The sequence below is a fragment of the Tupaia chinensis genome, unplaced genomic scaffold, assembly GCF_000334495.1.
Source record: "Tupaia chinensis unplaced genomic scaffold, TupChi_1.0 Scaffold000159_1, whole genome shotgun sequence".
Lineage (NCBI taxonomy): Eukaryota > Metazoa > Chordata > Mammalia > Scandentia > Tupaiidae > Tupaia > Tupaia belangeri.
In genome coordinates, this window is record NW_006159630.1 from 5154188 (window position 1) to 5168417 (window position 14230).

The window sequence follows — 14230 nt, forward strand, 5'->3', positions numbered from 1 at the left end:
CACCCTGCCCCCCCAGAGGGGAGCCTCCTTCCTAGCCCCTACCCTCAGACAGGAGCCACCCTCCTGCCACCCCCACAGACGGGAACCGCCTTCCTACACCCCCCCCCAGATGGGAGCCACCTTCCTACACCCCCCCCAGATGGGGGCTGCCTTCCTATCTGTCCTCAGATGGGAGCCCCCTTCCTATCCCCTGCGTCCAAAACAGGCCTGCCAAGAGGCCCTCTGGCCCCCCTGGGGCTGGCTGTCCTCTAACCTGGCTCCACTTTCATCACAGCTCAGTGGCCTCACAGCGGCTCTGTACAATTCACCTCTGGGTCCCAGCTCCAGGACAGAGCCTGGCAGAGCCAATGGAACACAATTTTGCTTTCATACCCAAGGCTCCCTCCACCTGGACTGTCCCTCCTTCCTTTTCTTGGGTGAGAAAATCCTATTCAGCCCTTGCAACTCCACACATGTCACCTCTCCCAGAAGCCTTCCCTGAGGTCCCCACACTCCCTCCGTGTGGCCCGGTGGCCGGGGTCAGGTCTCTGTGTCAGCAGAGGGCTTCCTAGCTCTCTGACTCACTCACTTGCCCCAGGACCCAAAATGGCTTGTCTGGTCGTGGGCTCCGCCGTGGTGGCCATGGGTGCAGAGCACCACCTGCCACACAGGACAGACAGCAGGTCCGACGGCCGCAGCTGAGGCCTGAGATCTCCCCTCTTGGGGCTCTTCACTGCCATGCCCACTGAAACTCATCAAGTGCAACCCACCTTCCCACACCGCGGAGGCGGTGGCTGAGAGGAGGCTGGTGGCAGTGACTGACCTCGATTTCCCAGAACAGACCTGATTCTAAATACCCTAATTCTGGGGCCAGCAGGTGGCGTAGTGGTTGCAGTACTGGACTCCCACATGGCTGATGGTCTGAGTCCCAGATATGGCAGCTTGCTCTCTCACTTTCTCTCTCTCTCTCTGGTGAATTAAAAATAATAACAATAATTAGAACCAACAGATGGCATAATGGTTACATTGCTGGACTCCCACTTAGTCAACCGTGGTTCAAGTCCTGGACCCAGTGCCTTAAAACTCATGTGGGCACCTGTGCGTGCATGCTGAAAATCCCGAGGGGAGAATGCAGAAGGAATTAAGACGTCGCTATCTCCTCAGGGGGTGATTTCTCACTTTTTGTCTCTCTGTCTCTCTGGTAAGTACATGTGCCCTATAACAAATATCTCTCAAAAATAAATAATGATACATAAAATTAATAATTCTTTTTTAAAAAAACCAACAGCAGGGGATCAGCAGTTAGTGTAATGGCTATGTCGCTGGACTCCCATGTAGTCGACCGCGGTTCGCGTCCCAGACCCGGTGGTTTAAAACTCACGCCTGGTGCGTGTGTGTGCGTACCCAAGATCCCTAGAGGAGAATGGAGGAGAAGGGATTGTGGCGTGGCCAATCTCCCTGGGGGGTGATTTCTCGCTTTCTGTCTATTTCTGTCTGTCTGGCGAGTGCACACGTCCTATAGCAAAAAAAAAAAAAGAAAAAGAAAAAAACCTCTCCAAAACAACCCAACAGTATGTAAACCCCCCAATGTCCCAGTTCTCCATTTCAGACGCAGACTCTAACATCCCTCCAACTGGGAGGTGCGCTCCATCACCGTGTAGACTGAAAGTCGTGTCTCTATCCTCCCTTCAAGGCCCACAGAAAGCTGTGATCAGTATCTGGTATGTTAGGGAAGATGGTTTCCTGAAGTGCTCCTGAAAGCTCACCGATTCTCGATTCTCAGGCCTGAAAATCTGACCCCCGCAGTCCAGGGCCTCTGCTGCTGCAGAGGAATTGATCCCTGCCGAGCCACTGTGTAAGACGGCCTGGAAGCCTGGAGCTCTGTGATTCCAGGGCAAGGACGAGCTGCCCTGTCTCTCCCCAAGCTGGGGGGCCCCAGAGGGGCAGCCTAGATGCCCCAACCCTGCCTGCCCTAGTCCAGCCAGGCTGGCCACACAGATCTCCCCGTGTTGCCGGGGCCTGCCCTCCACAGCTGAGGAGCCCATCACCAACTGCCCTCCCTCCGCCAGCCCTCCCAGAAGGACAGACAGAGCATGGTGGGCTAGGCCAGGGGGAGAGGGCAGGGACGTAGTGCTGCCGCCAATTACAATGGACAGGGGCCATTAAGCACAGAGCTGGGGTGGGGGCGGGGGCAGAGCAGTGGTGAGGCCCGGAGGGCGGCAGGCCTCCTGGTTAGCTCAGGGGAAAGCAACCAGCTCAGGGAGAGTGGTATTTTCTGGAATTCCTTCCTAGACCAGGAGAAGGAGAAGCGCAAGCCTCTCTTTTTGGTCCCCTTTCTTGATTTATCTAATCAATTTGCATTTTCTGAGGATTTTGATGGCTCCAGAGATCAAAGTAAGTCGTCAGTGGCCTCTTTCTGAGCTTCATAATCTATCTGTGAAATAAGTGTTAAGCAAATAACTCATACACTTCCCGTGTGCTTTTACGATGAGGCCTAAGGCTTACAAACATGGAGGTGAAGGGCCAGCACATTGCCTGGAACGGGAGACGAGGGGCTTGGGCACAGTGCCGGTAGGACGAGGAGGCATCTGACTGGGGCACTGGAGGGAGAGTGGAGGTGGCCTGGTCCGGAACTCCACACCCAGTGGCCTTGCGTCCTCACTCAGCAGTGTGGTCAGCCCTAGGCTGTCATGGGCCTCCGCCAGCTGCTCCACCCCCTCACCGTCCCCAGGGCCATCTGCAGTCTGCCATGACAATAGGCCTCAATAAACAAGTCTCCGCAACATTCTCGGTGGGTCTCAAATGGAAAGTTGGGAGCCTTCACCGAAAGACCCCCTCCTCTGCATCCAGATTCCTAGCGCCCCTTTTACAAGCTGCATCTCTGACGTCTCCCTTTTAAAAGTGGGTGCCTTACCAGGCATATGCGCATGCATGCCCAAGATCCTGGAGGAAAATGGAGAAGGGACGGCAGTGAGGCCATCCCCCTGGGGCAGGATTCTCACTTTCCCTCTCTTGCTCTGTTTCTCTCTGGTGAGCATATGTGCCCTGTAGCAGATTAAAAATAAGGATAAATAAAATAAAATAAATAGGGACCAGCAGTTAGCGTAATGGCTATGTCGCTGGACTCCCACGTAGTTGACCACGGTTCGCGTCCCGGACCCGGTGGCTTAAAACTCACACCAGGCGCGTGTGCATGCATGCCCAAGATCCCGAGAGGAAAATGGAGGAGAAGGGATTGCGGTGTGGCCCCCGGGGGGTGATTTCTCACTTTCTGTCTCTTTGTCTCTCTCTGTCTGGCTGGCGAGTGCACGTGCCCTATAGCAAAAACCTCTCAAAAAAATAAAATAAAATAAAATAAAATAAATAATTCTTGTTTTAAGAAGGTGAGCTAATTACCCAATGCCTCAACTCGGCCTATCCTCTTTCTCGGCTACAGCATCCTCAGCCCTCTTCCCATCATCCCCCACTTCCCTTCCCTCCAGGAATCTGCTCCCTGTAACCTCCCCTACTCCAGTCGCTGCTCTCTTGGGAGGATAATGAGAAGCCTCACCCAACCCTGAAATAAGCCTTCGGGAGGGAGTCTGGTCCCATAAAGCTGTGTGACCTCAGGCGGGTCTCTCTACCTCTCTGGGCCTCAGCTTCCCTATCTGGACAGTATGGCTCTGGGAGGCGTCCCACCTTCCCAAACTTCTGGGATCCGATCAAGCCATGACTTATTTATTTAGAAATCACATCTGCCTCTCACACAGCCTAGAACCTGGAAAATAAGGGAAAAAAGAAGTCTCTAAGCATCCAAAAGAGATGCCAGGAGTCTGACAGGCTAAATAAAGACCATACACTTCACTTAGGAGCACCCCGGGGACTCTGCTCAGCCCTGGTTTGCTCCTAATTTAGACACAGCCCTAACGAGGGTGCTTATCTGGCTTTCTAGCCCAGAGCCTTCAAAGGGCTGCAAATGAGACTTACAGGGTGCTGCTGGAGGCAAAGGAGCTGATGACAATTAGAGGTGACAGCCGACCCCTCCCAACCAGGAGAGCCACATTAGACCACAGACGCTCCCCTACCTACCTCTGCTGTCCCAAGAGGGCAGGCCAGTGAGTAAGAGATGTAAGTTGACCCGACTGCCAGGAAAGGGTTAACCTGCCTTCATCCTGCTTGTCCGTTCTAGTCTCACCTAGCACCACTGAGCTGAAGTCTGCTCGCCTTGGCCCTCTGCCATGGATTTCCAGCTGGGCTCCAGCCCCGCCGGCAGCCGTGTTTCCCACTATCCCCAGTGTTGGCACTTGAGTTCTTGCACTTCTAGACCCTTCTGGTTCTTTCCACATCTCTCTCTCCTACACCTGTTCCCTCTGCTCAGAAAAGCCTGCCTGCCCCCCTCCTCTCTGGTCCACCTGGGATCTTTGTGGAGACAGCTCCCCTCAGTCTGGGCCCGTGTGCTCAGCTGCTCTCTGCCGGGCCAAGGTTGCTGTTCTCTGGCGTTAGGTGGGCAGCCCCACCCGGGCCATTCCGTCCACATTTCCTGCTCCCCGAATACCACCCATGAGAGGCTTCCTTTCTGGGTCACATGCTTGCTGGAAGGGAGAAGTGGGCATCTGAACTGTCCCGCCCCACGGCGCTCAGGGAAGAATTGAGAGAGGGCACATCTGAGAGCCCCCTGGAGGCCCCACCTGCCCACCCCCAACCCAGGTCCAGCCTGGCCACTCACGGAACATGGTCATGAACTGCTTGGGGTTGAGGTTCCAGTAGCCCCAGTTGGTCCGGTAGCCATGCAGCGTGGCATATTCCTCATGGTTGTACGCAGGTTCCGTTCCGAAGGTGTCGATCACCCGGATTCGGCACCTGCCCCACCCCCAGGGACCAGGAGCAGGGTCAGCAGCCTCTGTGTGTTCCTGGGCTGGGGCTATCCCAACTGTGGCCCATGGAACTGGCCATGCAGTGCAGGTTAGAGCTTGGGCCTGCACACGGCCTAGCTGTGTGACCACAGCCAAGCACCTTAACCTCTCTGTGTCAGCTTCTTAATCCATCCAGTAGGAATAAGAACAACCCAACAGTCTCGGGGTTGTACTCAACCTCCTGGTCCCTGGTGAGGCTCCAGAACTGTGAGCCATAACTACTGCCAGGAGTGTCGGGGGGGGTCCCTCCCTATCACCCCAAGATCACCTGTAAGTTCTGCACTACCTGAGGAGAGGGGTGGGGAGCAGCAGGACCTGAGGGGGCTCACAGCCCTGGGATGTGCCCAGCCTACCCACCTGCCACTGCTCCGGCCACCTTCCAAACCAGTGCCTCAAAGTCTCTGCCAGGCTGGCTCCCACAGGGAGACCTGCATCGGAGAGGCCCTGTCCCACCCACCCTCCTCCCTCTGCTGTCCTCAGGGGCAGAGGCTTCAAGTCCGAGGCTCAGAGGGACTTTGTACCTGCAGAAACAGTCCCCTGAGGGGCCAGAGGACTTGGAGGCACTGTCTGGGCCTTAGCCCAGAACCTCACCCACTCCCTCAGCAGTGGGCACCTGAAGGCAGACTCAGGATTCGGATGCCCCACCCGGAGCTTGGTGCTGGGCAGTGTCCTTACCAGTGACCCAGTGGCAGAGTGCTGAGGTCGGCACTGTTCCCCCAGAGAAGGGGCAGGCGGGGCAGCGCTGGTGCAGAGAACACGCGTTCATAATAAAAGTAATAACACCGCCTGTCACCTTTTTCCCTAATAAAATCATGGGGGATCGGCGGCGAGACTGGAGCAAGCATAATAAATAGCAGCTCTCTGTGCTAAATTAAACCACGTCCCGCTGGCCGCAGACGGAGCCAGGACCTTGGCCTTCCTCCAGACCGAGGGGGCGGGTACAGGGAGGGCCTTGGGAGAGAAGTGCTGAGCCACTGCCCCCAGGCCCCCAGCAGAGGTCGGCCAGGGCAGTCCCATCCCCTCCCACCCCTCCCTCAAGGCTGCCTCCTCTGCCCAGCCTCCCCTAGCAGAGGGCCTGGGAGCGGCTCCCCGGGGTTTATCAATTATCGAGTCAGCAGGAGGCAGAGCTGGTCTGAGAGGGAGGCAGTGGGAGCAGGCAGGGCAGAAAGCAGGGGGGCCACCTTGCGCCTGCACACGGGGCAGGGCAGCCTGTGTCAGTCACCACCCCTTCCCCAGTCACCACCCTCCCCGCAACCTCTCACCGGTACTTCTTGAAGGAGAGCCCCATGTGCTGCTTCATCTGCTGCAGGCCGTGGTAGTCCGTGTAGATGAGGTCGAAAGGCAGGGGCATGGTGAGCGGGCAGCTCCCTCGGCCTGGCGGCACCCCTAAGTTACTGAGAGAAGAGCCCATCAGAGTCTGAAGCACCAGAAATCCACTTTCCAAATCAGCCGTCCCACTTCCTAGAGCCCAGGACACATAGGGAGATTGCAACGTGGCAGCGAGGAAGTGAACCGGAAGGCCATGTCCAGTTGCATAGGTTCCTCACTGCACAAGGAGGCCCAGTGAGGGGCGGGTGAAGCTGAGATCCAGCCTGGGCACTTGCCCAGCCTTACACCTGGCCTAGGCTGTGCTCCAGGAGGAAGGGGCGCCTTTTATAACTGCCACAGACGTGCTCCCGCACGGCTGTGCCTGCCCAGAGAGGGAGCCTTCCTCTGGCTAAGTGCCACGAGCATTGCCCTGGGCCCTGGGTATCGGAGCTTCTCCAGCGCGTGTCCTGCTCCAAAGGGTCACAGAGCCCCTGCTGCCCAAGAGCAGCTCCAGGGCTGGCTAGGGCAGCAGCTCCTGCAGGCCTCTGGGCTCCACTCTCCACTCCAGCTGCCACACAGGCTGAGACTCAGGGCCTCGGGGTGCAGTGTGTCCCTGCATGCCAGGTCATCTACTGGCAGGTCTACATTAGTGACAGGGCCACCCCTGGTGACCTGGAAGACAGCTTTAGCCAGAGGGGGGAGGTGCCCCTCGGCCCTCTGACATCCTGATGGCAGGAGGCTGTGGGTCTCTCATCTCACTTGGACCGGAGAATAGGCCATGGCCTGCTGGCCCTCTCGAACATCACACCTGCTCAGACGGTTCCTGGTTCAAGTCCAGAGACCTCCCTGAGTGCACTGGACACGTGTTTGCCCATGACCTGGGGCTGGCTGAAGGCTGGGAATGGATCGTGGCATTGACAGCCTTTTGGGAGTGCTCTCTTTCTCTTGCTCATGGAAGAAATAATTGAAAACTTAAAAAAGTTGGGTGAGCAGGCCAGCCAGTAGTGTGGTGGTTAAAGAAGCCGGATCCCATAGGACTGAGCCTGCAGTTCGAGTCCCAGACCCGGTGGCTTGAAAAACACACTGGGTTTGTGCGCATGAGTGTTTGAAATCCTGAAAGGAGGGAGAAATGGAGAAGGGATTATAGTGTGACCATGTGGAGAGAGCCAATCCGAGAAAACACGGTGACCTTTAGACGCACGCAGAGCTTCATTAACAATGGCTATGAGAGCATTTACACACAGAAACGCTACCTGCTGTTGTCAGTACTCTTCCTGTTATTGTCGATACCCACAACCAACACACTGCAGGGCAGTATCAGGCTGAAAAAACCACACGTAATCAGAAAAATTGCATGGCGCCATTCGGTTTCACATCTTCAAATAGTTCACATCCCCCAAACGACTAGCTTTATGTTCCATTTCCTCTTCCCCCATTTTCTGCCCTTTAATAAAATAAGCCTGGGACCAGCAGTTGGCATGATGGCTATGTTGCTGAACTCCCATGCAGTCGACCACGGTTCGAGTCCTAGACCCGGTGGCTTAAATTCATGCCAGGCGCATGTGTATGCGTGCCCAAGATGGCGAGAGAAGAATGGAAGAGAAGGGAATGCAGTGTGGCCATCCCCCCTGGGAGGTGATTTCTTGGTTTCCGTCTTTGTCTATCTGTCTTTCTGGTGAGTGCACGCGCCCTATACCAAAAACCTCTCCCCCCCAAAAAAAAGCCTAAGGCCAATTCCTAGTCACAGCTTTCGCTACCAGAGAAGTCAGATCCACCCAATCCTCACTTTTCTATAGTTGTGTGTCTTTGTGTGTTTATTATTATGTTTGTTTCTAGTCCACAGCCTTCCCCACTCAAAAAATCATCTTTAAAACAAGTCCCGGCATGATCAACTCCTGGGGAGGGGTGTGCTTTCTCACTTCCCTGTCCCCCACCTCTCTCTCTCTCTCTCTCTCGTGATGGCACGTGCCCTCTGGCTAATTAAAAACTAAAACTTTGGTGAGCCATTGTAACAGCATTGAGATGGAGACCTAATGAGATTCTGGCGTGAAAGGTGGGGGCCTTTGGGAGGTGACTGGACATGGGGGAGGGAGCTCCATGACTGCATGGGAACAGGGACCGAGACACGCTCTGCTCCACACTCGTCCTCCTGCCTCTGCCATGCTGTCACACCCCAGAACCTGCCCGGATGTGGCCCTGGACCTCCAAAACTGTGAGCTGAACAAACTGCCCGGCCTCAGGTATTTCCACTGCCAGCAACGCAGCAGACTAGAACGCGGAGAGCACAGGAGCCCGTCTCCGCCTTCCTCTCAGCAGCTCTCAGCAGGTGCACAGTGTCACCTGAGGGCCGGACGTCGCATCCTCTGCTCTGACCCAAATGGGGAAGCAGCCGGGCCATGGGGCTCCGACCCTGGGACGCCCACCTCCCCTGGACTCATGGAGCAGGTGCTGGAGCTGGAAGAGGCCCATGAGAGCCTGCTGAGCCCTTCGGGGACCCACATGACAAGCACACAGGCCCAGGGGATGAGTGTTGACAAGGTCAGCAGCTCGCTGATGGCAAACGGCCACAACTCATGCTTTCCTTGGGTAATGTCTTGGGAGCCCTGAAACAACTCAAGCCAGGTGGAAAAGTGCCAGTCTGGGCTCTGCGCTCTCTGTGCAGGCTCCAAAGCTCGGGGTAGGGGCTGGACACGCTGTCCCTGTGCGCCCTGTCCACAGTGGCACCTCTTCAAGGATGGCTTTGGTCCCCTGCTAAGGGGGGTGAGATGGACAGGTGTCAGGGGGCGCGGCAGAGAAGGGCCACGGGAAGGAGGGGCTTGCTCTGTGCTGCCCCCTATCAGCCAGGGTACCCCCAGTCTCACTGAGCTGCTCCATGCTGGCGTCCGCCAGGTCTGAGCTTTGGCTGCTAAGTGTGGGGAGGGAAATGCAGACACCAGTCACCCTTTTCTCCTCATTTTTAACCCTAAAGTAACCAGTGGACTCCCCTCCCACTCCCGTCTCTCTGTGTAATCACACAGGATTCTCAAAACCAGGCTTCCAAGGCAGTGCACCTCCTAAGCCTTTTTTGTTGAAATACCCAGAAAGCAAAGGAGAATGAACACAGACGCAGGGGCCTGGGGCCCTCGCAGGAAGCAGCACAACCCGGAGACCCCATGAAATATGAGGTGGTGGTGCTACACGTCGAGCAAGCTCCGGGGTCTACACTGCAGGACAGAACTGCAGGTGCTTCCTTAGAAACGTGGGTTTGCTCGCCCCAGAACTCCCCCAGTAAAGCCAACACCCCAGAAGGAAGTATCTCTTTTGCCCTGAGGTTCCAGGAGTTCCAGGCGGAGGACAGACCCTCGTTCTCACCCCCCCCCAACTGAGAACCACAAGCCAAAGAAGGAAAAGCCGATTCCTCTATCCCTCCATTGCAGACTCGGGGAAGAGGCTGCTGCCCCTCACCCCCATGTGCACTCGGTCTGTAAAATCGAGGCAACCCAGAAAACTTGAACAGCAGTGCGATTTGGGAGCTGTTCCCTGCCCCAGTGCTGTCCCGGCCTTTGCATGTATTCTGGCTGGTTTCCAGGCCACGTGTGGTCCCTCTGTCCTGGGCTTCTTTTTCTTGCCCCACCCCAGTCACCAAGGTCACTGAGAGGACCACGGGCTGGAGCCAGCTGCTGCGGCTGCTCGACGTGAACCTGTCTCAGCCAGCTTCAGGGCTGGCTTTGAAAGCATCATCCCACGCGCTTCCGATTCATCAGCTCCTGTCACCTAGGAGAGCAGACCTGGCCTCGTCCTGCTCCCCCTCACAGACTAGCAAACAGAGAGGCGTCGTCCTCCACCAGGGTCCCACGGCCAGGACGGAGAAGCGCTGGGCTCCAGTGCCCACACTGCCACCCACCAAGCTCTCTGCCCCCCGGGTCCCCAGACTCCCGCACCCAGTGGAGGGTGGTCACACCACAGTGACGATTCTGCCACAGGAGCCCTGGGCTGCCGAAGGCCGCGGCTCCAGTCTCGCATTCGTCGCTAACCTGGGCAGACATAAGCTCCTAGCAGCTTCATTTTTCTTACTGGCAAGAGGCAAATAAAAATGCCAATTTCATGAGGTTCCTGGCCTGGTCCTTGGCAGGACCTAGAGAGACAGCAGATTACTGTCGCTTCAGCCGTCGGTTCCACCCCCGGATCTCAGACCTGGCAACTCCTAACCGCTGCCCCACCCCGCACTCCAGACCCCAGTCATGGCGCGCCTGGAATCCTGAGGCTCGTCCTCCTGCCTACAGGTTCTGGCAAACAGGCCAGGTGGCCGTCACCATCGTCTGACCGTGACAGCGGACACTTCCTATGTCTGTCCTGGGCAAGGCAAGAGCAGCAAAAGTGCCTAGTCACCCCAAAACCTCCCCACCAGGCCCACCTAGGGACTGCACCCTGCCTGACAGAATCGGTTCTGCCTAGGAGGCCCCCTCACCTGCCCCTCATCCCCAAAGCCTTTCCCGGACCCCTGCAGTGAGCCATGTCCCTCCCCTGCACCCTCTGTCCACGGCCTGACCTAGGGCACACCTGGTGACTGTCATAAGTTACCTGCTCCCACTGGGGGCCCCGAGGGCAGGGCCCAGTCACCTATAAAGGCAGGCCAAGATCTGACCTGATAACTTCCAGAAGGAGTAAGCAAGCCAACAGTTCCAGGGAGCCCCTCAGCAAGATCTGGTTAAACGGTGCAATCTGGTCACGGCCAGTGTTAGCACGTGGCTAAAGTGGCTGGATCCCACATGGCCACTGCGTGGTTCCGGCCTGGAGAACACACACACAAAGGTGTCCAGAAGACCCAAAGGAGAACAGAGAACGGACTGTGGTGCGACCATGGCCCCTGGGGGTGCTCTCCCACACACACCCCCACGCCGGCCTCTCTCCAGCGAGTGCGCGTGCCCTATGATACACTTTAGAGTAACTAGTAAGTAAATAGTGCGGTCGAGCGTGCCTGGGGGCTGGATGGCGGTGCAGTATAAAATGATGTTCTGCAAGGCTGCCCGCATGGAGGGTGGTAGGTTCGGATCCAGAGCTGGCCCAGCAGACTCCAGGCATGCCTGTGACCATGATTCAGACCGGCTGGAGTGGGGCTGGACCACGGAGCCAGCACCCGCTGGGGGGATCCCTCTCTCGCCCGCTCATTGGAAAGGGGGGTACATTTTTATTTAAAAAAGGAAAAGTATCCTCAGGGAAAGAAAAGAGTGAGGGGAGCCCCAGGACAAAGCACATCACGCCAGGGTTGTCGAGGGTACCAGTCTGCTGGTCTGGACCGGGATGGGAATGGCCCTGCATATGGCCCCAAAGGACAGCCCAGCAGGAAGGACAGAAGGAGACAAACTGGCCCAGCAGGCATTAACGAGGCGCCCCATGGTCTCTCCAGGCCTTGAAAACAAGAGTTCTCCATTTAAGGGACCTCATCGAAGGTGAATGCCGGCAGTTGCCTCGCTGTGGGGGTCGGCTCTGGGCGCGAGGACTGTGGTGCAAGTTCACGCTTGTGGGCTGCTTTATGCTAAGTGGTTGGTCAGAGCAGTGACATGCACTGAAACCCCTGCCTCCTGCCAACTGCTGGCCAAAGGGCCCAGGGAGACACGGCTGCGCGACGCCGCCCAGACGCCCGATTTCACCCAGGTCTCCTGCCTGTCGAACTCTCGGCCCAGGGACTGGGTCCAGAGGATGGGCCTCCTGCAACCTGGTAGGACTGGGCAAAGCTGGCAGGGACTCAGCGGCCAACGGTGCCTTAGCTGCAGGTGCCACCACCAATGCCCAGTGCCGGGGGTCAGCGGGGGAGGTTGCGTGGCTTGATCAAACTGGTGGTCAGAGGTCAGAATATACTAAGAGACTTTGAAAGGGTCACGGAAAATGGGATTAAATAGGGGTTTGTTTGCCGGCCTGGAGAACACACACACAAAGGTGTCCAGAAGACCCAAAGGAGAACAGAGAACGGACTGTGGTGCGACCATGGCCCCTGGGGGTGCTCTCCCACACACACCCCCACGCCGGCCTCTCTCCAGCGAGTGCGCGTGCCCTATGATACACTTTAGAGTAACTAGTAAGTAAATAGTGCGGTCGAGCGTGCCTGGGGGCTGGATGGCGGTGCAGTATAAAATGATGTTCTGCAAGGCTGCCCGCATGGAGGGTGGTAGGTTCGGATCCAGAGCTGGCCCAGCAGACTCCAGGCATGCCTGTGACCATGATTCAGACCGGCTGGAGTGGGGCTGGACCACGGAGCCAGCACCCGCTGGGGGGATCCCTCTCTCGCCCGCTCATTGGAAAGGGGGGTACATTTTTATTTAAAAAAGGAAAAGTATCCTCAGGGAAAGAAAAGAGTGAGGGGAGCCCCAGGACAAAGCACATCACGCCAGGGTTGTCGAGGGTACCAGTCTGCTGGTCTGGACCGGGATGGGAATGGCCCTGCATATGGCCCCAAAGGACAGCCCAGCAGGAAGGACAGAAGGAGACAAACTGGCCCAGCAGGCATTAACGAGGCGCCCCATGGTCTCTCCAGGCCTTGAAAACAAGAGTTCTCCATTTAAGGGACCTCATCGAAGGTGAATGCCGGCAGTTGCCTCGCTGTGGGGGTCGGCTCTGGGCGCGAGGACTGTGGTGCAAGTTCACGCTTGTGGGTTGCTTTATGCTAAGTGGTTGGTCAGAGCAGTGACATGCACTGAAACCCCTGCCTCCTGCCAACTGCTGGCCAAAGGGCCCAGGGAGACACGGCTGCGCGACGCCGCCCAGACGCCCGATTTCACCCAGGTCTCCTGCCTGTCGAACTCTCGGCCCAGGGACTGGGTCCAGAGGATGGGCCTCCTGCAACCTGGTAGGACTGGGCAAAGCTGGCAGGGACTCAGCGGCCAACGGTGCCTTAGCTGCAGGTGCCACCACCAATGCCCAGTGCCGGGGGTCAGCGGGGGAGGTTGCGTGGCTTGATCAAACTGGTGGTCAGAGGTCAGAATATACTAAGAGACTTTGAAAGGGTCACGGAAAATGGGATTAAATAGGGGTTTGTTTGATGTTTTGGGTGCAAAAAAATTCCGAAATCCATGCAGTTTCGTCATAATCCGAGCTTCCCATAGAATCCGTGAAGAGCCCTCATGTTCTGAATGTCCTGGACTGTGATGGGAACCTAAATCTCGAGATGAGAGGGTGGGGTGAGGAGATGGAGCATTTCCACAGGTCCCCTGGTCAGAGTCCCACCCCCTTCACCCAACCTGGATTAGTGCACCCGTAAAGGCCATGGGCCCTACCCTGGGAGGCAGCAGTTAAGCACGGCACTGTCATCTCACTCACGACCAACCAGGGTTCAAGTCTTAGCCCCAGCAGCTGTGGAAGCCCAGGGTCCTGATGGGGTGAAGGATTGGAGAGCAGGCAGGCCTTACTGGGGATGTTTGCTCTCACCCACGCCATGCACACATCCAACTTCTAACACTAAAATGTTGGGGTGGGGGGTTAAGGTAGGTACTTCCCACATGGCTGACAGATGGTTCAAGCCTTGAATGCGGCAACTTAAAAACCATGCCGGGCACGAGTGCGTGAGTGTCCAAACTCCCAAAAGGAAGGAGCAATGGAGAAGAGACTGCAGAGCGACTAATCTCCAAGAGGGATGCTTTCTCACTTCCCCTCTCTCTGGTGAGGGCATGCACGCTGCCCAATTAAAATTAAAAAGCCACTCTCCTGAGGGAGGGAAGCATAGGGAGACCCTGTGTAACAGGCGCAGAGTTTCAGTTGCATAACAGGGTTCCGAGGTGGAAGGCGGCATGCTGCACACTGCACCCATAAATGCACTTTCATGGAACAGTACACTAGCATGGCTAGTTACATGCATTTTATTATGACTTTGAAAAAGAGCCAGCACGGGGACCAGCAGCTGATATAATGGTTACGTTGCTGGAGTCTCGCTTAGTTTACAGCAGTCTGAGTCCCAGACCCGACAACTTAAAACTCATGACGAGTGCGTGTGCGTGTATGCCCGATTCCCGAGAGGACAATAGAAGAGAAGGGATTGCGGTGTGGCCATCCTCCCAGGGTGATTTCTCACTTTCTTTCTC

General features: G+C 56.6%; 1 protein-coding gene across 1 annotated transcript in view; it reads right to left on the reverse strand.

The window, feature by feature from the left end:
• MGAT5B (alpha-1,6-mannosylglycoprotein 6-beta-N-acetylglucosaminyltransferase B) overlaps nucleotides 1-14230 on the reverse strand; it is a 77636-nt gene that overhangs the window by 17437 nt on the left and 45969 nt on the right. Inside the window, exons 9-10 of the mRNA XM_006145726.2 lie at nucleotides 6134-6265; nucleotides 4685-4818 (exon numbers count right to left, since the gene is read on the reverse strand). Coding sequence (XP_006145788.1) covers nucleotides 4685-4818; nucleotides 6134-6265 — 266 coding nt within the window. The remainder of the gene's footprint in view (nucleotides 1-4684; nucleotides 4819-6133; nucleotides 6266-14230) is intronic.